The sequence below is a fragment of the Myotis yumanensis genome, unplaced genomic scaffold (genome assembly GCF_028538775.1).
Source record: "Myotis yumanensis isolate MYYU_CA2020_CCGP unplaced genomic scaffold, mMyoYum1.0.hap1 SCAF_14, whole genome shotgun sequence".
NCBI classification, from domain to species: Eukaryota; Metazoa; Chordata; class Mammalia; order Chiroptera; family Vespertilionidae; genus Myotis; species Myotis yumanensis.
This window is the reverse complement of record NW_027223765.1, coordinates 113,333-137,593: the sequence shown is the minus strand read 5'-3', so window position 1 is coordinate 137,593 and position 24,261 is coordinate 113,333. Positions and strand designations below refer to the sequence as shown.

General features: G+C 64.3%; 1 protein-coding gene across 1 annotated transcript; it reads left to right on the top strand.

Annotated features, from left to right (window-relative positions):
* The first annotated feature begins 3,708 nt into the window (after window positions 1-3,708).
* Window positions 3,709-24,100, top strand: ALS2CL (ALS2 C-terminal like). The gene is given in 27 exon segments (XM_070391113.1): window positions 3,709-6,331; window positions 7,305-7,428; window positions 8,057-8,249; window positions 8,589-8,654; window positions 9,081-9,246; window positions 9,713-9,844; window positions 10,474-10,593; window positions 10,989-11,047; window positions 11,181-11,247; window positions 11,738-11,934; window positions 12,458-12,523; window positions 12,869-12,967; window positions 13,064-13,225; window positions 13,916-14,027; window positions 16,598-16,675; window positions 17,426-17,553; window positions 18,367-18,531; window positions 18,638-18,734; window positions 18,925-19,082; window positions 19,570-19,638; window positions 20,520-20,693; window positions 21,615-21,657; window positions 22,618-22,661; window positions 22,744-22,893; window positions 23,193-23,289; window positions 23,663-23,689; window positions 23,691-24,100. Coding segments are annotated over 26 exon segments (2,829 nt in total). The 5' UTR covers window positions 3,709-6,331; window positions 7,305-7,319; the 3' UTR covers window positions 23,742-24,100.
* The last annotated feature ends 161 nt before the right edge of the window (window positions 24,101-24,261 follow it).

Below are 24,261 nucleotides of genomic sequence, written 5' to 3'. Positions count from 1 at the left end.
TTGGCTGGGCTGGGGTTAGTGAACCTAACAGTGGCCTCTGCGCTTCGATTTCCTCATCTATGGGATGGAGAGGGCCAGACGGTCCTCACAGGACTGATGGAGGATTACATGCATGAACTGTTATGGGGGTGCTGACTACTCGATAGGACAGCTCAGCCCAGGAGGGAGGGGTCTCACTTTTTCCTATAAAGTTCATCATCTTTCCAAGAAGCAGGGCAAGCCTGATGAAGAAATCTGAGAGGGAGCACCATCATGTGTGTCCCACGGTCCCCTGGGACGGCCTCTGCTCTGGGGGGGCTCCCCTTCTGCTCCTGAACCACATGTGCTGCTGATCATATACCTTCCCCAGGCTTTCCGCCCAGCACAGCATCACGGATCTCCCCCTCCACCCCAATCCACCATCGAAACCGTCACACAGGCTTTGCCGTCAAACTGACGTAAAATAACGGGTATCCTGAAACTGTCAGTGCTGTTTTAAGCTTTAATAACCTCAGAAGTATAAAGCTACAAGCTACAAGAGACACCATTTGAAAGTTTAATTATTTAAAGGACTTTTCTGGCCCTCTGAGGAGGGCAAAAGTTGGACTGAAATAAAGTTATTCTCCATAATTTACCAAACTAGACTAACATAGAAAAAATTTAAGTAATTAAACTTTGAAATGTTTCTTGTAAATTTGTATCTTTTTGCTTTATAATCTCTACGGTTTTTAATGCTTTAATGCTTAGAACTAAGACTTCTGGGGTGCAATGATATCGAGAGCTGTGAGCCCTCAGTGGGCTACTTACCCTCTGAGCTTCAGCCTGTCATCTGTAAAACGGGAATGACGGCAATATTGTGGGACCTGCACATCACAGTAAATGCTAGTCATTCCGATATTGCTGTCGTTGCTCAAGGCACTGCATAGAAACCCAACGATACCTGTTCAATCAACACCCTATTGACGAATATTTGCATTATTTCCTATAGTAAACACCATGGTGAGAGGCACATCCTGAAAGCTAATGCCTTATCCATCTTTTTATTCCTCTCCCCTGTTTACTCATGAAAAATCGAGGCCCAGAGAGGGGTTGTGCCCGGCCTGACACTCAGGAACTGGAGCCTCAAATTCAGGCTTCTGCCCACTGTCCAGTATGGTTTCTACTTCCTATGAGATTTCCATTCTCCATACCCCTGCCCCCAGTTGAGCCCATCAGATCTGGGGGCGGGGGTGGAGCTTGGGCCCCAGGGTCCCCCGCCCAGCCTCCCTGGAAGGCAGCTTCCTCTCCATGCGGTGGTGTGTGTGGCGTGAATGCTGGCCTGCAGAGCCCTATTTGTCCCTTGTGTACTATTTTTAGCTCCTGTGGGTTTCCTGTAGGAACCCAGTCCAGCTTCCAGGGCCTCTGGGTTGGAAGCCATGAGCAGAGTCCATTCAGAGTGGCCAGGGAACACTGTGGGGGTTCTCTCCTGGAGCCTGAAACCCCAGGGCTCGAGATTTAGCTCTGGGGGAACAGGAGGTAGGAAGCAGGGATCCCCCAAGTCGGAATCAGCCTGGATCTGGGGCATCTTGAACGTAGCCTGGGCTGAGCAGCCTGGGCCTGGGACAAGCGGCTGGGGCCTGCTGGGAGCTGGCAGTCTCTGACCATGTTGGCCCCAGGCCCAGAATAGCTCTGGGGCTGTGCTGGGCTGGGTGACACCTATGTGTGCGTAAGCATGCGCGCTGTCCCACAGCATCTGCGTACACAAGCGTGCACGTGCACTTCGCACTTGCCTCTGTATGTGCCTGGGTGTGGGTCTCGGTGTGCACACTCCATAGTGTATACGTCTGCGTCCGTGTGAACGTGTACACATATGCCCATGTGCAGGGCTGCCACCTGACTTGTGCAACAGGGAGCCCTGCCAGTGAGTTCTGTAGTGGATGAGTCTGTGTGGCACCAGTGTACACGCCACCACATTACTGTGGCATCCTATATGTGTGCAGGGGTGTAGGAGTGGGCGGGATTGGACAGAGCCCTTGGCTGGGTTGTAGGTGCTGAGGGTAGGTGGACCAGTAGAGGGTGCTCTCCGGGGCACTACACATCACCCGGCCCCAAGCTCTGGATGAGCTGAGGGAGAGGCTGGCAGGTCTTGCTCCATCTGGCAGGTAATAAAACTGAAGTTGGCATTGCCCATGAGGTTACCCAGTGAGTGGGAAGTGAGGGAAGACTGACCCCCCAGTCTCCAATTCCCTTGGATGTGGTCGGACAGGAAGCCTGGACTCTGGGGAGGAAGCTGACGGGCCCTTCCCTTCCTGCTTGAGCCCAGGCAGCATGGCCTTCCCTCGGCTGCATCTGAGGCCCAGAGAGGGTCAGGGCTGCCACAGAGGCACCCAGCACAAGACCAGATCCTCCTGCTTAGGGATCTGCCTTCCCCATTGGTTGCAAATGGTGAGCCCACATGCTCCCGGGTGACCTTGCTCTCTCCACATGTGGCCACAGGCCCTCTCCAGCTCTGAGCCCCTCCTCCCAAGCCCCAAAGACCCACTTGCCTGCCCACTCTCATGTGTCAGGGGACCCACAGACCCTCCAAGAGCCTGCTCATCTGCTAGAACCCCTGGAACTGGCCACGCACCCCCTCCACCAGGCTCTCTCTTCAGCCCGGCAGGATGGGACGTGCGTGCCACAGCCCCAGACTTGCGTGGGGGGTTGGTGGGCCGCTCTGCTCTTGCACTGCCTCGGACAGGCCCTTCTGCCCGTGTTCTCAGCAGTGAGAGGCAGAGGTGGCCCAGTGTCACCCCTGAAAACCGCGTGCTACAGCAAGTGATGGGGAACCGGCCTGGCGGTCAGGTCGGAGGGGTACCGGTCAGACAGTGGGTTCCTTTGTTACAGGCGGAACCTTGGTCCCTCCCCTCGGGGAGGTCCTCGGGACTAGGCTTACGCCATCCTTTCCAAGGTCAAAGGCCCTGGCGCAGACAACCACTGGCTTCACGCTGGAGACCCAGGAGTGGGGGGAGGAGGGCTTCCCAAGGTCACAGGCAAGAGTGGCGCTGGCCATGCCGCCCAGCCCAGGGGCGTCGAGGAGGTCACGGGCTGCACCCTAGGCCGGCAGAACATCAGAATGGGGGGCAGGGGGTGGGGACTGGGAAGGCCCTGCCAGGGCGAGGAAGCCATGGCCCCTGCTGGCTCTCCTCCGAGCCCTTGCTCGGGAAGCGGGAAGCGAGGCGAGCCGGCTGGAGTGAGTTTGGTGTGGAGCGGGAGGGTCAAGTCACCCCCTCCTCCCCCTCCCCCTCCCCCTCTTTGGCGCCCAGGAGCCTTCGGACCCCGAAGGACACCAGAGGGAGGGGAGACTGACCTCAGGAGAGACCTCGGGTGCCGGGCGGTCGTTCGCCACGCCCCACCCCCAGGCCAGCTCCGCTCCTCGCTCCCCGCAGGGCACCCCCGGGGGCGTGGCGAGGGAGGTGGTGGGGCGCGGGGCGTGGCGTGGCACGGAGGGGCGTGGCGAGGCGCGGGAGGGCGGGGCTAGGGGTGTGGCGAGGCGCGGAGGGGCGGGGCGAGGCGCGGAGGGGCGGGGCGTGCGGCCGCGGCGAGAATCTGCGCTCCGGCTCCCCGGCGCGGGCCCGCGCGCACAGGTAAGGGTGGGTGGGCGCGCGCACAGGTAAGGGTGGGTGGGCGCGCGCACAGGTAAGGGTGGGTGGGCGCGCGCACAGGTAAGGGTGGGTGGGCGCGCGCGCTCCCCTGTGGCGGGCTCCCCTGCTCCGCGCCCTCCTCGCTCCAGGTGGGACCTTCGCCTCCGCGCCCCCTCGGGTCGCCGTGTCGCCGTCCCTCTCCGGCCTCTGGGTACCTGCGGCCCGAGTTTGTCCGAAGGTCCCACCCCGCTTCGACCTCCCTGCCCCGTGGCCGCCCGACGGCTCGGGAACAGTCCCCTCCCCCTCCCTCCCTCCCGGCGCCGGGCCGGCCGAGAGCGCATTGCCCGGGGGCTGGGCCGGGGCCTCCGCTCGCCCGAGAGGCCGCCTGGAGGAGGTGACGCCGCCGGGTGGTTGGCCCGGGAGCCCATGTTTGGGAAGATCCAGTGACTGCGTGTGCCCGGCAGGGAGAGGAAGGGAGGTTACGAAGTTTGTGTCCGGGCTGGGAGCGGAGGAGCCTCTAGGACAAGAAGCTTGGGACCGACCGGGGAGGTGGGGGCAGAGCCGGGATGCTGGGGGCGAGGCGGGGTGGAGACTGCGGGTCAGCTGTGAGGGCCAGTGCCCCCTCCCATGGGCTGCTCCTCGCCAGCTGTCCGCCCACGGGGCTGGCAGGTTGATCAGGGGGCGCCGGGCGGCCCAGGAACACTTCTCCACAGCCAGCAGCACTTCCTTGCCTGTCCAGACCGGGAAATACCAGAACGGGTGCCATGACAGGGTGTGGCTGAGGGGCCAGAGAGGGCAGGGGAGGCCTCGGTGACCCTGCCCGAGAGGGACCCAGCGGGGACCGAGGCCAGCAATGCAGGGAAGGGAGCAGGTCTAGCTGCTGGGTAGACTGACACAGGGACAGGCAGCTGACTCACCTGGGCATGCCGGGACCCGCCAGTTCGGCGCTCACTCCACCCCTTCTGAGCATGAAGGCTGCCTGGGGAGGTAGGAGGCTGGGCCCCGCTCGGAGCTTGCTGTGCGTCCTCAGGTGAGTCGCCCGGCTTCTCGGAATCACTTGGCTCAGGTGAGTCGCCCGGCTTCTCAGAACCACTTGGCTCAGGTGAGCCTGGGTCTGACTCCTGTATGTGCTCTTCATAGAGTGTATCTGGGCCCTCCTGTTCCTTCGTGGGCCTCAGTTTCCCCATACGTACAGCCCGTGCAGCCCACCACCAAGGAACCTTACACTTGGATGGAGAGCGAGGGCCATGCCCTTGACCAGAGAGAGTGGGCTGGTCAGAGAGGGGAGGACTCCTGCTGGGTCCCTTGCTTGTTAAAGCTCACACCTCCTCCTGCCCTGCAAACACACACGCAATTTACTCATGCCTGGCCTCACCCTTGCCCTGACACTCCTCATCACCTCCAGGATGCAGCCCATGCTCCTGCACCTGGGGACCCCCAGACCAGACCCCCGGCCCCCACTGCAGCCTTCCCCACCCCGGCCTCACCAGCCAGGCTTACCTCCTGGCCTTTCCTCCCGACAGTGTGACTCAGTTTCCTAGGGTTAAAGGTCCGCTTGGGGGCCCCAGGCAGGTCTGAGAGGTGAGGGAGGCTGCGGACCAGGTCCCCAAACCCAGAGCCACTCCCGTCCACCTGCTGATCCTTTTGGGAGGAGTAAATGTTTGAAGCCCATTTCATAGAGGAGGTGACAGGCGCAGAGAGGAGCAAGGCTGTGGAGACGCTGGGCATGGCCAGCTGGGCAGGGGCCACAGAGGGTCCGAGCAGCTGGGGTATAGCCATAGCTCCAGGGTAGGGGAGCAGCTCCCAGCTGCAGAGAGAGCCGGGCAGAGCGAGAGGGACATTGGTGTGGGGGGGCTGCCGGCCCCCAGGTGAGTGTGGGGGGTAAGACCTCCCGTGGGGAGTTGTTTACTGCAGGTCCCCGCTGGCCCTGATCTGGTTCCCAGTTCGCACCTCCCATCCTGGTTGCACTCTCCTTCCTCCACTGTTAGCCACTGTCCACCTCTAGCTCAGACCCCAGCTGCCTGACAGCTGAGGGTGCAGAGATCACCCCACAAAGGGCCTTTCCATTCCACCCGTTTCTGGAGGTATGGGTTGCACGCCTGACCCCTTGTCTGGCTCTCCTGGTCCTGCCTGAGCTGACCTGGAACAACTTGCCCCTCCCCCTGGGGGAGAGGGCCTTGGGCTTGCAGGCGGCAGAGAGAGAAGCCTGAAGCCAGGCTCCAGCTGCTTCCCCTTCCTGCCTCCCCCTCCCAAGGCCTCGCCCTCCTGAAGCCGTAGCAGGAAAGGTGGGGCGGGAATGCCTGGGCCCTGGGCCACATTCTGAGGCACCCGCCCTGCTCTGCCCTGCTCTCCCCAGCACCGGTGTCCTGGGGGTTGTAGGCTCCTTGTGGCTGGAGGGGGAGGGATGAGACTCCTTTCCCCTGGGGTCTGCCTGCCCATCACCAGCTGCCCCAATCCCCCCAGGCCAGCTACTCCAGAGTCTTGGAGTGGCAGCGCCAGGGAGAGGCAGAGTTGGGCATATGACCTCCTTTGCCAGGTGAGGCACCAAGTCTGGTGAGAGAGGGCTGTGTCCACTTGGAGGCTGTGGCCTGGCTCTGGGCTAGGTTTGAGCCCAGGCCCCTTCCTGCCCCTCCCTTCAGGCAGGAGGCCACCTTCCCAGCTGACCCTACCTGCTTGGAGGGTCCCTTACTCCAGGGCAGGAAGTGCAAAGGCTCGAGCCCACCTGTCCTTCAGGAGGACCCATCGGCAGGGTAAGCCAGGTGTGAGTGCCTGGAGTGTCTGGCTCTGCCCACCTTGACCTCACCCTCTCACTGCTTGGCATCATCTCCTCTGCAACCGGTCCACCTTCCCGGGGCTGACGCACACCACTCCCCGCTGAGGTCCTCCATGGCGCTCTGTCGGCCACCCACAGGGCTGGGCCCTCCTGCCCACCAGCCTTTGCTCTCTTGGTCCCCACCTGCCTGCCTGGTTCTCCTCTCTGCCTTTTTTTTTTCTTTTTTCCGAGAAGGGCGGTGCCCTCTCTGCCTTTTTATTTTTATTTTTTTATATTTTATTGATTTTTTACAGAGAGGAAGGGAGAGGGATAGAGAGTTAGAAACATCGATGAGAGAGGAACATCTATCAGCTGCCTCCTGCACACCCCCCACTGGGGTTGTGCCCGCAACCAAGGTACATGCCCTTGACCGGATTCGAACCTGGGACCCTTGAGTTCGCAGGCCGACGCTCTATCCACTGAGCCAAACCAGTCAGGGCCTCTCTGCCTTTTTATTCTTGCCTGTCCTCCATGGCTCCAGCACAACCCCGCGAGGCCCCCAGACGCCTCCTTGCTCGCCAGCCTGTGGGGTGCAGGGAGTCCTGAGCCATGGCCTTGGGAAAGGCTGGGCGGCTCCTCTGCCAGCACATCCTTCTCTCCAGACCCAGGGGAGAGAGGGCTGGGTCGGCACCACTAAGTGTCCCTCGAGCCCAGGAGTGAGCAGGCCAGGGCTGCTCCCTTTGCAGTTCTGGGTCCTGCCTCGCACTCCTCAGGCTCCCTTCAGCAGGGCCAGGTCGAGAGGGGGCTGGGGGCAGTGGCCAGACTGGGAACTTCTCTTCGAGGTGACCTGGGCTCATCGCTCCATTCCAATGTGGGGGAGTCACCGGCTTGCTTCTGGTGCACGCCCGAGGGGGCCGGCACGGACCCTGTGGCCCGGCGCTGTCTTGCTCTACTCGGTGCCCCATTTGCAGGCCCTGAGCCAGCACATGGGCATGTGCAGCCCCGAGGAGGCGGCCCTGCTGCAGCTGGAGGAAGTCTTCTCGGCCACCCTCGCCCGGATCAGCAACCGCGTTCTCCAGCCGCTGCTCACGGCCGGTGCGTCCCATTCTCCAGGGGGAGGTGGGGACACAGGAACTGTCCTGGGGGCAGGAGTTTCACCTGGTTGGGCCTCTGAGCTGCAGCTTGAGGGGACTGGGGTCCTGGCCCCCAGCAGCTGGCTGCTCCTTAGAGGGACCCTGAGGGGCCAGACCGTGATCCCCATCCTAGTTCAGACCCAGCTGTGCCTAGAGATGAAATGCCACCCCTTCCAGGGCGCAGGCGGCATTCTCATCTCGCTGTCCCTCAGGGCGTGGCATGAAACAGGTGTTACCTCCAACTTGGGTCTCACTGTGAAGTGACCTGGGGCAGGTGCCTCCTCGTGGGGGCTGTGTCCGCACCTGCAGTCCCCTACGGAAGACCGAGGGGTGTTAGTGTACCCGGTGCCCCTGGGTCAGCGGTGCCGTCCTGTTTGGTGAGGAAGTACTTGTGGTCACACCTCAAGATGAGCCTGCTGGTCCCCTGCTGAGCTCAAGGGGGCATATGAGCTCCCCATCCTCTCCCAGGTCCCCAGGGATGCAGGACCCTGGCCGCAGCTCCAGGGCTGTGGGGTGCCGCTGGCCCTCAGGTGACCCTGGGGCCTCTGTGGGCTCCCTGTCCCCCCTCACTGTGTGGGTGTGCCCCCCAGAGCCCTCAGACCCCCAGGGCAGAGAGTGCCTGCGGCTCCTGCAGCAACTGCACGGGTGCGCCCAGCAGCTGTGGGAGGTGACAGAGAGGAGCCTGCGCGCGCTGCGGGAGCGGCTGCGCCACCCGGATGCCATCGGCCTCGAGTCCCTGCTGCTGCTGCTCGAAGCTGATCATGTCCTGCAGGTCCACATGGAGTAAGACAGCGAGGACGGGTGTCAGGGCCACCATGCCTACCTGGGTCAGGGCTGGGGCAAGGGGTTGGGTTGAGCCTGGGGTGGGGCTCAGTGGAGTAGGCTCACAGGGTTGGCCTTCGTGGGCTCAGGCACTAGTCTTGCGCAGACTCAGATACCCCAGGCCTGAGCCGGGGGCTCCCCGGGAAGGAAGCGTTGGTGAGTTAGAATGGTCAGGGCCCCAGGTCGCCTGTGCCTAGAGCCAGGCCACTGTCCCTCAGGGCTGCAGCCACTCAGGGTGGGATCTGGGGATCCCCGAAGGGCAGGGGCCGGGCCTGCAGGGTACCCCTGTCCTGTCTGCAGGTACATCGAGTCCTACACGAGCTGTGTGGTGGTGCAGGCCTTTCAGAAGGCAGCGAAGCAGAGGAGGTGAGCTTGGTGCTGCGGTGGCCTCCGGTGGGGCATCTGGGAAGGAAGTGGGGGGAAGCTCTGCCCCAGAGCAGTGAGCGTCAGGGCCCATGACTCAGCCTGAGCTCTCCTGGCTCTGACAGCTCCTCACTGATCTACAGGAAGAGGGAGGAAAACCTAGCGAGCAGTCAGGGATCCAGAGCCAGGGGCGACCCTGGGGCAGGGAGGGGACACGCCTGCCTGGGTGATGGTGATGCTCACCACCCACTGGACGCTGAGCTGTTGCCACCACATCTCCAGGGGCCACTCAGGCTCTGCGTGTACCGGCTGGGGGAGAGGGCTGGCGGCTGGGACAGGTGCCGGGAGCCGGGGGGTTCGCCAGGGCAGGGAGGCGATGGTGGTGGGTGTGGGATGGAGGAGTGACGGCGGTGCGGGGCCTCCTCTCAGCAGGTACTGGCGGGACCAGCGGAAGGACCTGCGGCAGCTCCTGTGGGGCGTGAGTCCCAAGGGCTCGATGGGCACCGCGCTGGTCCAGGCCCTGCGCCAGCCGCTCACCCATCACGTGCAGAAGTACGCGCTCCTCCTGCTGAGCCTGCGGGACACCATCGGGGAGGTGAGTGGCAGGGCCAGGGGCCTCACCAGCCCGCGGCCTGTGGGGGGCTGAGCTGGGGAGGCACAGGGCCCTGGCTCGGGACACCTGCGGGACTCAGGGACTCTGGTTTGAGAAGGATCCGGCCAGGCTTTGGGGACGTGGCCCTGTCCTGAGGCGGGTGAAGGGACATGTGTTTGTCCGGGGCTCATCTGAGGTTTTGGCCGTGCCCTGGCGGAGCTGGCAGGGACCCACGGCGCAGACGAGGAATCATACTGGGTGTGAGGGTCCAGGGCCCAGGCCCAGCTGGGCGGCCTGGAATGTCCTGCTTCCCTGTGAGACCCGTGCTCCGGCCACGCCCCCAGGAGCTGTGGGGAGAAGGGTGCACTGGGGCTGAGATGCAGGCCAGAGCCGGGCAGCCCTGGGGGAGGGGATGGTGGGGGCAGAGAAGGTTCTGAAAGGCCCTGCCTGGCTGCTCTGTCCCCTGCAGTGTCACCCCGCCCGGGAGCTGGTGGTGCACGCAGCCACCCTCTTTGGGGACCTCCAGTCCTTCATGAAGCAGGCGCTGGACCAGGCCGAGGCCACGCAGGCCCTCTGGCACACCCTGAGCAGCCGGCTGCGGGTGAGGGTGTGGCCCGAGGGCCGTCAGGGAAGGAGCTTCGTGGGGCAGGAGCCTGCGGGTGGCTTCCCCATTTGGAAGCGGGCTGGTGGCTGAACCAGGTGGCTGTGAGGTCCCTCTGTCGGCCATGTTCACCCATTTGCTGAGTGCCTCCTGGGACCGGCTGAGAGCTGGATCTGGGCAAGAATGGCCAGCTGAGCTGGCCCTCTCTCCTGGGATGTCACCAAGCGATTGCACCCCCGTGCCCCTACCCACCGTGGCACACACTGTCCCTGCAGGGGCACAATCCCTGTGCTAGGCTTGGGGCCTAGGATAGAGAATCAGGAGAACAGGTAGTCGGGGGGCGGTGAGGGGGCAAGAGTTGCCAGAGGGAGGTCAGGTGAGAGTTGATAGGGGCTTGGGTGGGGCCATGGCTCCAGGTGAGCTGGAGAGGACAAAGTGATGCTTCAGAGAAATTGTGCAGCCCTGTTGGGAGTGGCCGGGAATGACCCCAAGCCTCGGGCCCGTCACTGTCCACCAGTGTCCATGTGTCCTGGGGGCCTCCAGCAGGTGGGGGAGGTAGGGGGTGGAGGCAGGCAGGGGAGTGGCTAGCGCATCCAGGATGGGTGCCCAAGCCCTGCCCCCCTCGCCAGGATGCCCTCTGCACCCCTGCTCGCCGCCTCTTGCAAGACAGCCAGGACGTCCCGGTGACAGTCACCCCGCTGCGGGCAGAGCGGGCGCTGCTCTTTGATGACGTCCTCGTCCTTCTGCAGGTGGGTGGGGCCGACCAAGGTCTGGGCGTGGGGCCTGGGTCTGGTTGGGGAGAGGGAAAGGGAGAAGCAGGTGGGAGTAAGGGCTCCTCCCAGGCAACGGGATCCATGGAGAGGGTCCCGCAGGGGCTGGTGGGGCCGAGCTGCGTCTTCAGAAGCCTGTTCTGGTGACTGAGACGGGGCAGGATTGGGGGGCCGGGCCTGGGCTGGGAAGGGGCCCCCCTGGAGGCGGGGACAGGTAGGGGTGGTGAGGTCTCGGCTGGGCCGGTGGGCCGAGCAGCCTGGGGACACGGAGCGTGCCCGCCCTGCAGGCTGGTGCGCAGACTGGTGCGCGGGCCCCGGAGGAGGAGGTGAGCGTCTGGTCTGGGCTCTGGATGACACCGTGTCCTGTCTTCCAGGGTCACAGTGTCCACACCTTCGACCTGAAGCTGGTGTGGGTGGATCCTGAGCAGGACGGGTGAGCAGCCTCCTCCAACGACACCCTATGCATCCCCTCCTTCTACCCTATGACCTGCCTGTACCCCAAGGCTCTGACGGGGGCCCCCCAGCCCCGGGACAGAGCGGGCCTATTCGCCACTCCGTCCTTCTAGGTGCTCGGTCCACCTGCTCACTCCGGAGGAAGAGTTCTTTTTTGGCTCCAAGAGCCCCCAGGACCTGGTGCGTGTGGGTGAACTATGAACTGGGGGGTGGGGCTGAGGGAGTGAGGGAAGGAGACAGGAAGGGAGGGGAGGGCACAGGTATACGAGTCAGGCCTCTGGGGTCATGGTCAGAGGAGGTCAGGCCTCTGGGGTCATGGTCAGAGGAGGTCAGGGGTGAGTCAGGCCTCTGGGGTCATGGTCAGAGGAGGTCAGGGGTCAGCCTGGGGTCAAGCATCAGAATGCCATGGAGGCAGGTATTTTTCTCTGGAGCCAGTGCTGGTGGTTTTGCCTGCCCCCACCCCCGGGCAGGCCCCGGAACTGCGGACAGGGAGCTCAGGTGTGGAAGGAGGGCCCTAGGGTGCAGCGTGGAGTGGTTGGAGATTCCTCCAAGTGGTAGACAGGGTTGGAGGTGGGGGGGGTGGGGGGGGGTCGTGCTGGGGTCACCCCAGAAGGCGCCCTAGCGGGCTGCCTCCAGCGACGCGACCTGTCCTGTGTTTCCGTCCCACCAGGTGGTCTGGCGGCACATGGTCACCCAGGCCGTGTGCCAGGCCCTGCGTGGGAAGAAAGACTTCCCGGTGCTGGGGGCGGGCCTGGTGTCCTGCGAGACCCCCACCTGCCGCTCCGGGGCGTACACCTTCCGGGCAGAGGGTCGGCTCTGCCAGGCCACTTACGAGGGCGAGTGGTGCCGGGGCAGGCCCCACGGCAAGTGAGTGACCGGGCTCCCGGGTCAGAGGGGCAGGCAGGACCCACATGGGCCCCATTCCTCGGGACGGGACCCAAGGCTCTTGTTCCCGTGGTCAGTTGGTCAGTTCTGCTTGACCCCAGGGTTTCCCGTAAGTCCCATTGGACAGGACTGGCCTGCAGTAGGTCTGTGACACGGAAGTCAGTGTTGGTGACACACGAGCGTGGGGCAGACGTCCGGTGGCCGCCCTGCAGTGGCCTTCTGTCCCCGGCGGCAGGAGAACAGTCCTATCGTAGCATCGTGTGTCGGAGGAGGCGGTGTTTGCACACATCCTGTCTTCCTCCGTCCTTACCAGGTGCTCGAGCACGAGTGCAGGCGTAGAGAAGGCCTCACAGCCTGTGGGCCATGAGCTCGAGAGGAGGGTGGTGGGGTCCAGTTCGAAGGGAACCTGGGCCTCTGAGAGCCGGCGGCAGGGCTGGCTGGACGCCCGTGTGTGATGGAGGGTGGGTCGGCTGGGCTTGACCCCCTGGCCTCGCCTGTGTTCCAGGGGAGCCCTGAAGTGGCCAGATGGGCAGAACCACGTGGGCAGCTTCTGCCAGGGCCTGGAGCACGGGTAAGGCTGGGGCCGATGCGGGAGCGTGTGTGGGCAGGAGAAGGGTTCGTGCCCCTGCCCACGTCACAGCCTGGCCCCATCCCAGATTCCCAAACCCAGACGCCCAGCCTGTCTTTGAGGCCCTGCAGCGGGCACCATGGGGGAGTGGCCCCGGGCCAAAAGGCGCTCCCAGGGTGCATGGGGCAGGTGGGGGTGTCCTGAGAGGGGCCCCTGGGGAGGAGATGGCTGAGCACCTGTGAGACTCCCTGGAGGCAAGGCCACTCCTGGGTGGCCTGGAGGGCGTAAAGGGGGGTTTTGGGTCAGGGCGGCCCTGTGCCAACTCCCTCCGCCCACCCACGCCGACAGCTTTGGCATCTGCCTAGTGCCCCAGGCCTCTGAGGACAAGTTCGACTGTTACAAGTGCCACTGGCGGGAAGGCAGCATGTGTGGCTATGGCATCTGTGAGTAAGTGACCTGGGCCCGAGGCGGGCGGGCTCCCGGTCCAGGGACGCCCCTGGGCCGAGCTCTGGGAAGCGGGACCACCCGATATGCCCTCTGCAGGTATGGCACTGGCGAGGTGTACAAGGGCTACTTCCAGGCGGGCCTGCGGCACGGTTTTGGGGTCCTCGAGAGTACCCCGCAGGCCCCTCATCCCTGCAAGTACACGGGCCACTGGGAGAGGGGCCAGAGGAGCGGCTACGGGATCCAGGAGGACGGCGACAGGTGCATGCTCCGCGGCCTCCCCAGGATGCGGGGGGAGGGGGCAGAGAAAACCCTCACGGACCACACACCCTCAGCCACAGGCTTCCTGTCATGGGAAGTCCGTTCTGTTTATCCCGAGTCTCCGGTCCTCCCTCCCCTCCCCTCCCTTGGCTGTCTCCGGCTCCGGAAGCTACTCTGGCCCCTCGTGCTGTCTGGAAGGAGCTCTGACCCCCTGGCTTGGCCCCATCTGAGGATCGGGCCCCTCCAGGCTCTCTGGGCTGACACCAGGCTCAGGGTCCCCAGCCTGGCATTTGAGGCTTCGCCTTTGACCTTGTTCCCACGGTGACGCCGGTGTGCCCTTCCACCTAATGAACACTGACCATCCCTGTATATCCGGTGCCCCCCCTCCCTCCATGGCCCTGCACATGCCTGAATGGCACCCACTCCATCTGCCCTGCCTGCCGCCTCCCCCGGGAAGCCTGCCAAGATGCCCTCCCCCAGGCAGGCTCTCTCCTTCCTCCACCCTCTTGGGGGTTCTGACTTCACCTGCCTGGTGTCTGAGTTGAATGGATTCAGGTGATGTCATTGCTCATCTGCCTCCATCCCACCCCCCACCCCGGTGATCACCCCCTACACACACACACACCAGAACACGCAGAAGGTACATGGGAACAATTCTCATTCAACTCTGGCCACCTCCCTCCTCCCCAGGGGTGAGCGCTACATAGGCATGTGGCAGGCGGACCAGCGCCATGGCCCGGGGCTCATTGTCACCCAGGCAGGCGTCTGCTACCAGGGGACCTTCCAGGCAGACAAGATGGTGGTGAGTGGAGTGACCCCCGTGTGTCCTGTGTCCTGAGCTCCCTTCTCTCTGCACTGGGGCTGAGTGCAGCCCCTGCTCCGGGACCTGAGGCCCAGCTGAGGTGGTCAGGGGTGGGTGAGGAGGGAAGCTGGGTTCCTGGGTGCTGGGCAGGATTCCAGTCCTGCACCCCCGCCCCTGGCCTTGGCCAAGTCCCTGGCCCTCCCAGCCTCGGTTTCCCCACCAGCAATTCAGGTTACCTGCTTATGGCCAAGACTCAGACAAGCGGTAAGAGTGCAGGGCAGGGCCGCGGCGATGCCAACATTCGTGGGCCCCTAATTGGACGCCCAGCTCTGGACTCGGCTCCCAGCACAATCTCATGGGATCCCCCAGTGGCCCCGTGGCCCCATCATTGTCCCTCGTGTAGGGATGACTCGAGTGAGGCTCAGGGGCGTCAGAGAACTGCCCACTGTCACATCCCGCTGAGCGGCAGGGCTGAGACTCAGACCCGAGGCCCTGAGCCGGGCACCCCGCCTGCTCCCACCCTGCCAGCTCCCACCCGCCAGCTCCCACCCACACCAGCTCCCACCCCGCCAGCTCCCACCCCGCACCAGCTCCCACCCCGCCAGCACCCACCCCGCCAGCTCCCACCCCGCCAGCACCCACCCCGCCAGCTCCCACCCTGCCAGCTCCCACCCCGCCAGCTCCCACCCTGCCAGCTCCAACCTGTACCAGCTCCCACCCTGCCAGCACCCACCCCGCCAGCACCCACCCGCACCAGCTCCCACCCCGCCAGCACCCACCCCGCCAGCTCCCACCCTGCCAGCTCCCACCCCGCACCAGCTCCCACCCTGCCAGCACCCACCCCGCCAGCTCCAACCCGCACCAGCTCCCACCCTGCCAGCACCCACCCCGCCCGCCAGCTCCCATCCCACCAGCTCCAACCTGTACCAGCTCCCACCCTGCCAGCACCCACCCCGCCCGCCAGCTCCCACCCCGCCAGCTCCAACCTGTACCAGCTCCCACCCTGCCAGCACCCACCCCGCCAGCACCCACCCGCACCAGCTCCCACCCTGCCAGCTCCCATCCCGCCAGCTCCCACCCACACCAGCTCCCACCCCGCCAGCACCCACCCCGCCAGCTCCCACCCTGCCAGCTCCCACCCCGCACCAGCTCCCACCCTGCCAGCACCCACCCCGCCAGCTCCCACCCCGCCAGCTCCAACCCGCACCAGCTCCCACCCTGCCAGCACCCACCCCGCCCGCCAGCTCCCACACCGCCAGCTCCCACCCCGCCAGCACCCACCCCGCCAGCTCCAACCCGTACCAGCTCCCACCCCGCCAGCTCCAACCCGTACCAGCACCCACCCCGCCAGCTCCCACCCCGCCAGCTCCAACCCGTACCAGCTCCCACCCTGCCAGCACCCACCCCGCCAGCACCCACCCGCACCAGCTCCCATCCCACCAGCACCCACCCGCACCAGCTCCCATCCCACCAGCACCCACCCACACCAGCTCCCACCCTGCCAGCTCCCACCCCGCACCAGCTCCCACCCCGCACCAGCTCCAACCCCGCCAGCACCCACCCCGCACCAGCTCCCACCCCGCCAGCTCCCACCCCGCCAGCACCCACCCCGCACCAGCTCCCACCCGCACCAGCTCCCACCCTGCCAGCTCCCACCCCGCCAGCTCCCACCGCGCACCAGCTCCCACCCCGCACCAGCTCCAACCCCGCCAGCACCCACCCACACCAGCTCCCACCCTGCCAGCTCCCACCCCGCACCAGCTCCCACCCGCACCAGCTCCCATCCCGCCAGCTCCCACCCACACCAGCTCCCATCCCGCCAGCACCCACCCACACCAGCTCCCACCCTGCCAGCTCCCACCCCGCCAGCTACCACCCCGCACCAGCTCCCACCCCGCACCAGCTCCAACCCCGCCAGCACCCACCCCGCACCAGCTCCCATCCCGCCAGCTCCCACCCCGCCAGCACCCACCCCGCACCAGCTCCCACCCTGCCAGCTCCCACCCGCACCAGCTCCCACCCCGCACCAGCTCCCACCCCGCACCAGCTCCCACCCCGCCAGCACCCCAGGGCCCCAGGCGTTGTTGCTGTTATGTTTGTTTGTTCATGCTGCACCTTGATCTGGAGAGGATTGAAGGAGGGAAAGATGAGAGTGGGCGCATAAACTAGATGCAGAAATAGTGTCCCACTTGGCTGCAGGCTCCCCGGGATCCGTTCCACCGTCCCCTGCCCGAGTCAGTGGCAGGAAGTGGGGTGGTTCAGGAGAAGCATAGTACTTCCTGAGCCAGGGGGCGGAGGGGGGCTCCCCAGGAGGCTTCCTGAGAGAGGCCCCGGGAGGCGGAGCCAGCCCAGGGTGGTGTCCAGGGTGACCGGGATGAGGTCCAGGGGGCTCATGTGCGGTGCACAGCCGGCCGAGGGCTGGCATCCCACCCAGCACAGTCCCGGGAGGTGTCACAGGGTTAAGACCCTGCTCCCCGCGAGTCAGTGCCACTCCCCTTTCCTACTCCCCCCTCCCCATGTCTCCTGGCCCTTCTGAACCCACCGACCCTCTTGCTGGCTTCCCTTCCTAGGGCCCAGGGACCCTCCTCTCTGAAGACGACTCTTTGTATGAGGGCACCTTCACCAGGGACCTGACCCTCCTGGGGAAGGTGAGGGCCAACTCCCCTCCCTGCCAAGGCCAGGACTGGAGTCTGGACCTCCCGCTGGGACCCAGGCCTGAGGCTGCAGGCAGTGGGTGGAGAAGGCAGCGAAGGGCCTCTCCCATCCGCCCTGCTTACCAGGACCCCTGCTGCGGGGTGTGGTGTGATCCTGGTGGGCGTGAGAAGGGAGGGTGGGCCCGTGCTGGGGCCTCCTGTGCTGGGGCCTCCTGGCTGCGTCCTCTGCCTGTCTCCTCGTTGGGGTCCACCCTCCACCAACACCACCAGTGCCTCGGGCAGGTGCCCTGGGGTCTTCCTGCCCCAGCTGACCCAGCAGAGGCAGTGGTGTCCTGAGGGGCCCTTTGAAGAGTGGGGACCGCACAGGAATGCTAGGAAGGGAACAGCCCCAGGCAGCAACGCATTGCCCCTCCCCGGAGCCGTGGTGCCCCCACGCCCTCCCCAGAGCCCTGCCCACTTCTGGGCTTGCCGCCCCCCCCCCCCCCAGTGGTGGTGCTCCCCGAGCTGAGTCCCTCTTCCCCAGTTCCCGTCTCCTACCTCAGAGGTGACCCTGGGGGAAGGGCACAGCCCTGGGTGGGGGAGCTGCTGGGGTGGAGGACCGTGAGCCCCTTGGGTGGCAGATGAAATGGGTGGAGGGAAGGCCACACGGGATGGACAGGCATGAGGCCTGTTGTGATTGGATGGAAGGGCACCTGGACAGACAGACAGTAGACAGACATCCCTGCTTCCCTCTCCGGCTTCCAGGGCAAGCTCACCTCCTATGGCTTCACCCTGGAGGGCTCCTTTGGCAGCGGGGCCCAGAGGGGACTGTACACCCAGGGCGTTCTGGACATGGCGACCCTCCCGCCCGACCCAAGCAGCACCTGCAAGAGGTGAGAGCCTCGCCATCTGGCCCAGCGTTCGTAGCCTATCGGGGTGTCTGTGTCTGTTTCCACCCCAAGGGCACAGGTCTCATCAGAAAGCTCAGGGCGCCGAAACCGGTTTGGCTCAGTGGATGGAGCGTCGGCCTGCGGACTGAAGGGTCCCAGGTTCGATTCCGGTCAAGGGCATGTACCTGGGTTGCGGGCACATCCCCAGTCGGGGGTGTGCAGGAGGCGGCTGATCAATGTTTCTCTCTCATCGGTGTTTCTGGCTCTCTATCCCTCTCCCTTCCTCTCTGTAAGAAATCAATAAAATATATTTAAAAAAAAAAAAAAAAAGAAAGCTCAGGGCACACAGCCCTTAACTCAGAGACTTGGAATCAAGGACCATGTGGCGATGAGTCCATGTGCCACAAAACTGGAGAAAAATATTACACGTAGGCTTTGCTTAGACCTTGCTATTTTTCTAGGAAGAATACAAAACAGTTTATAAAGCAAAACAAACAAAAACGAATAAAATAGAAAACAAAAGTGTGAGTTGAGCTGGAAAGAAAGGGAGATGCAGGCGGGCCTTACAGTTATGGTTGGGCCGTCCTCGAGCTCTGAGTTCCCCGGCAGCCAAGGTGAAGGAGGAAACTTTCTGGAGCCAGGGCAGGGAGTGCTTCCCCCTTAGATCTGGGTGGAGAAGGAACCAGGGGGTGGGCTGGTCAGTGTGCGGCCTTGACTCTGGGCCAGGCTGGCTATCCCCACTCTCCAGGGGCCTGGACAGGGTCCTGCCCACCGCAGCTCCATTTCTCCCCCTGCACTCCCATGCCTTCATCGCAGGCAACTGGGCCTGGGCGCCTTCCCTGTGGAGAGCCGCTGGCAGGGTGTCTACGGCCCCTTCCGGGACTTCGTGCGTGCCGGCTGCCCTGGGGACCTGCAGGAGGCGCTGCTGGGCTTCCATGTGCAGAGCCTGCGCGAGTCCCAGGAGTACCTGTGCTGTGAGAGGTGAGCCCGGTGCGTGTGCCCAGGCACCCACGGGGACACCCAGAAGGCTTCCTGGAGGGGGTGGACCTGGGCTGGGCGTGGCTGAGGACGTGTACATGGTGCCCAGGATCCCGCTGGACGACAGTGTGGGCAGAATGGAAGACATCCTGGAGGAGGTGGCACAGCACCGGGAGCCCGAGGCCCTGCAGCAGTGTCTCCGGAAGGTGAGGCCCGGGGGCTGGGGGACCTTCTCACGGCCCCTGGTGCCGGCCGAGGGGCCAGGTGTGGGCCCCTTCTCCTCAGAGGGCCTCAGTGTTCCCAGGGATGCAATGGGCGCAGTCTTGGGGGTCTCGTCGGGCCCACTGGGCTCCAGGCCCCGGCCCTGAGCATCTCTCCGTTGCTACGCACTGGCAGGCCCTGAGCAGCTCGCTGCACCCCCTGGGGAAGCTGCTCCGGACGCTGATGCTGACCTTCCAGGCCACGTACGCAGGCTTCGGGGCCAACAAGCACCTGCAGGGGCTGGCCCAGGAGGAGGTGAAGCAGCACGCCCGGGAGCTCTGGGCCGCCTACAGGTGAGCCCGTGGCACACGTGGGCAGCCACTGCCTGTGGCCCAGGGGAGGGGCTCGGCCCTTTCTGAGCATCGGCTGTGCCTGGAGCCAGGGCAGGAATGGTGCTTCCCCCTCAGGTCTGGGTGGAGAAGGAACCAGGGGGTGGGCTGGTCAGTGTGCGGCTGGGGAGCAGAGGGTGAGTGATGATGGCCAGGCCCGACCAGGCCCTGGGCTGACCCCTGACCCCAGGGGAACTCTGACCCCACTGAAGGCTAAGCCCGACCCTGGACTCAGGCCCCCTTTCCAGTCCCGGCTGAGCTGCACCCCGAGAATCATCACAGAGGGGCCAGGACTCGGCCGGGCATCCTGTCCTCCCAGGCCCCTCACCCCTGAGGTTTGGGAGGCTGTGTGCCCAGGTCTGGGGTGGAGCCGCTGCCCTTGGTGACGGAAGGGGAGCTCTGGTTCTGTGGGAGGTGGCGGCCACACTGTTCCTTTCTCGCTGGCTTGCAGGGGTCTGCTGCAGGTTGCCTTACAGCGCAAGGGCGAGGCCCCGGAGGAAGAGGAAGACGTGGAGACAAGGTGGCTTCCCAGGCCCCCGGGGGGTCTGTGGGTCCTCTCCCAGGCCAGTCAGGTTTGGGGTCTAGGGAGGCCTCACACCTCGGCTCCCGGGCCCCTGGGGAAAGGGATGATTCTGGGGAAGTGTTGGGAGTACAGGCTCGGACCAAGTGTTCATAGAGCTTTCAGGGGTCAGAAGGACCCATGATCTGTTCCATGAGCAGAGCGATGACCCACGACCTCGGTTCCAGGGAGGGGCAGTGCCCCAATTATCTCTCTGTCCGAATGTGTTAATCCAGCCCCGTCTCTCAGAGGTGGGCGGCAACCCCGGTGCCCTCCTACCTGTGCACAGATGGGGAAAATGAGTCGTGGCAGGGGCCGAGTCTGAGGTCACACGGCAAGTTACGTGGGTCATTAAATCTGTCCCCCCCAGACCCCGAGATCAAACTGTACAGTTTGCCGTCAGCTTCCAGGCCTAGAGATGCTGATCGGAGAGGCCCCGCACCACTGCATTGCAGGAGGCCTGGGAGCGGGGTTCGTATTGGGGGGGACTTCCCCTGGAGCCCCAGGAAGCACGGAACACGAGGCAGGAAGGACTGTCCTGAAGGGCCGCTGAGGCTTTGCCAGTCACTGTCCACCTGGGGCCTCTGTTGGCTTTCGGTGAAATGGGATTAAAATCCTGCTCCACTTGCCGCGCAGGCTCTCCAGGCACACAGAGCGGCCGCGGCGGAGCCGTCGCTGTGCGGGCTGAGCACCGGCTGGCGGAGGGCTTCCTCGGGACGGAGGAGGCTGGAGGCGGGGACACTGTTGTGGGACAGGAGCAGGATGGGCTCGGAGGGCAGCTCAAGCAGTGACCAGCACCAGACCCTCCTGCTGACCCCACACTGTCCTGGTCACTCACTCAGGAGCCGGCAGGTGCACGGACTGGTGCTGCCTCTCATGCTGCCCAGCTTCTACTCGGAGCTCTTCACGCTCTACCTGCTGCTTCACGAGAGAGAGGACCGTCGCTACAGCCAGGGCATCGCCAGCCTGAGCCTCTTCCCCGACACCCAGCTGCTGGAGCACCTGGATGTGCAGAAGTGAGCCTCCCGGCAGAGGGCACACACACACGTTGTCTTTAGGAGAAACGGGGCATTAATTGGCCGCGTGTCCATCAAGGTCTAGGTTAGGGGCGTGTCTGACTCAGGTGTGGCTGGATCTAGGTGCTCAGCTGCAGGGAAGCAGCGTCTCTGTGTTGGTCTGTCTCTGGCTCCCCCTCATGGTGAGGAGTATGGCTTCAGCCCCTCAGGTTTAACCTCTCCCAGCTCAGTCCCCTCACTGTCTCCACAGGGAGCTGGGGTCCCCTGCCCAGCAGCTCCCGCAGAGCCCCCCCGAGTCCCTTCTGGCTTGGCCTGGGCCTGAGTGCTCCCCGAAGGCTGGCTGTGCCCAGAGTGGCCAGGGCCACCTCGGGGTCTACACCGGGGCTGGGCAAGCTCGCCTGCTCCTGGCTCTTGGACTGAGAGTTGGGGCAGGGAGATCCTCAAGGGAAACCGAGCACCTTCCACGGGCAGAGCAGGGCCTCCCTCTACCCACAACACCTTTCTCCTCAGCATCCCTCCCGACACGGGTACTCGGAGGGATGAGGGCATGGACGCCGCTCCCACGCCTGGTCTTTGTCACTCAGGGAGGGTGCTCCCCGCAAACCCCATCTCCCCTCCATCGTGGGGAATATTGCCTGCATCTGACCAGTCACCAGCCCAGAGACCAGGTGCCGCTGGCTTCCCAGGCGTCTCTCCACACCCCCCAGCTGCCAAGTCGCCTTCATGCTGGGCCGGAGGGTGGTCTCCCTTCTCCAGGAGTCCCTCAGCCTCTCCCCGCCCTGGGCTGCACACGCGCTCGGGGCTGCCATGGGGGCCCATGTCTGCACTCGGCCCTGCTGGGGACACAGGGAATTTGCCCTCTGACCGCAGACCCTGCCCCTCCTCTTGGCAAAGCGTCCTGTTGCGTTTTTTAAATTTCAGGCACCTGTGGCCCCGCGAGGACCTCACACTGACAACCAATCAGGTGAGAGAGCAGGCCTTGTACCTGCCCATGGAGGGGGGCCTGCACCCGGAGCTTAACCCCAGGTTTGTGCCAGCTTCCCAGCTTCTGCCTCAGGCTGCTGGTCAGAGGCTGCAGAGGCCGAGGAGGGGCGGAGGGGTGAGGAGGGGATGCCAGGCTTCCCCGGTGGTTCTGACTTCCCTGGGGGTGAGGGTCCAGCTGATGGCCCACAGTGACCAGGCTCGGACCCAGGATCCACCTTTCCATGGTTCTGTTGCCGTGGGCGCAGGGTCTGATCTCTGTGCCTCCGTTTTCCTCGTCGGCTGCAGTGCTGGCTGCGGGGGAAGTGGGCTGGCCCTCCCCAGGCAGCAGCAGCCTCTGAGCACCTGTTAGAAAAGCAGATTCTTTTTTTTTTTTTTTTTTTAAATATATTTTATTGATTTTTTACAGAGAGGAAGGGAGCGAGATAGAGAGTCAGAAACATCGATGAGAGAGAAACATCGATCAGCCGCCTCCTGCACATCCCCCACCGGGGATGTGCCCGCAACCCAGGTACATGCCCTTGACCGGAATCGAACCTGGGACCCTTCAGTCCACAGGCCGACGCTCTATCCACTGAGCCAAACCGGTTTCGGCGAAAAAGCAGATTCTTGGGCCCCTAGACCTACAGTCGGAAACTCGGGGAGGATCAGGAATTGGGCTTGAGAGCCACTGACATAGGCCATAGGAACTGGGCACAGCCAGCGGCCCAGGCTGTTACGATTATTATCTTCTTTATCCATTTTGATCCTCCCAACCTCCTGCCAACCATTTTCCCCATTTTATAGCTGAGTAAGTTGAGGCTCACAGCAGAGCTGTCCCGTGCCCTCAACCCTCTGGGCAGGGCTGTGCTGAAGCCACTGATGGGGTTGGGTGGGTGGCCAGGGAGGGGACATGACAGAGCTGGGGGACTGGGCCTCACCAGCTGCTCCCCCCGCCCCACAGAGACACTCCCTGGTGTCTGCCACCGAGTGTCTGCAGAAGATCATGTGAGTCTGGGCCCTGGGGAGGGTGGAGGGAGGCGGGCGTGGTGGGGCCCCGTTGGGACTGAACCGGGGCCTTGATCTGTAGCACCACAGTGGACCCCCGGGAGAAGCAGGAGGCGCTGGAGAGGACATACGAAGAGATCGAGGCCACGGTGTCCCAGGCGCTGGGCCAGGAGCACAAGCTGCCCATGGACGACCTGCTGCCGCTGCTCATCTACGTGGTGTCGCGCGCCCGGTGAGCCGCCTGTGGAGCGGGTCCCTCCCTGGGCCTCCCCCCACGTCCCGTCACCCTCCCCAACACACTCTGAACAGCAGTCTGTGAACGTCACTGCTTTTCTTAGTATCTTCGTGCCAACGGGCACACTGAGGCCCAGAGAGAATCGGGTCCCAGGGCACCACCCCGGTCCCGTGGGCGTCCGAGCAGAGCAGGGACCTGGCCCAGGTGCCCAGCCTCCCGGGCCTGCTGCTCCCCCAGCCGCTCGGGGCCTGTCCCTGGTGGCCCCCTTCTCCCTCTCACTGCGGGTGGTTCTCTAGAATCCAGCACCTGGGAGCGGAGCTCCACCTGACCCGGGACATGATGGACCCCAACCACACAGGCGGCCGGTACGACTTCCTGCTCACGGCCCTCGAGGTGAGGGACAGAGATGCCCTGGCCACTGGGGCAGACCCCTCCCTGCAGCAGCCACCGCCATGGGAGTGAGCTCACTCCCACATCACATGTGCCTCCACAGAGGGACCCTCGCAGAGCCCTGGACCTGCCCTTGTGGAAAGGGGCTGGGGGCAGCCAAGTGCATTCCAGCCCGAGCACCCCAGGGCCCGAGTGTGGTCCAGACTGCAGTCCGAGCACATGGGGAGGGGGGCCCATTTCCTTGCAGCCTGTGGTGAGGGCCCAGGTGGAGACGGTGGTGCAGGCTCGGGAGGGGGGTGCACCTGGTAACCGCCCGAAACTGTGCAATGGCTGGGAGTGGGCAGGACAGCAGCCTCACCCTCCCCTCTCCCTCCAGTCCTGTTACCAGCACATCCAGAGGGACGGACGACACGCATCGACTGCCCACCTGCCGGGACTCCAGGGAGCCCTGGTAGCTTGGCCTACCCTGGACCAGGCGTAGTGCTGAGCAGGCCGCCTGGACTCCCGGGCTGCGAGCAGGCCCAGCCTGGCCCGCGTGGCCCAGAGCAGAGGGCAGGATGGGCCCTGTAGGTGGTGCTCTTGGAGGAGAGGAGATTCTCGCAGGGAGATGCTGCTGCAGCCCCGACTGGGATGCGGAAGACGGGTGACAGGTGGCCTCCCTTCCTCTGCCATGAGACCAGTCTCCAGTGACCTTGACCTGCAGTGGCTCCCAGGCTGGGGGTGAGGAACCACCGGCTTCTCCTTGCCTGAGCCTTGCTTCCAAGTCCTTGAGCCTCAATGTTGCCATCTGTAAAATGGACTTGATTGTAAAGGGCCTTTCTGTCTTGTGGAGTCCTTCTGACAGTCCTGGGCTGTACCTGAGAGTCTCATGTCGCCGGTTTCCTCACTCCTGGGCAGAGGCTCCTGGTGACCCCTCTGGTGACCCCTCTGTCTACCAGCCTTGTTCCCACGAATGGTCCCCTGGGACCTGTCTCC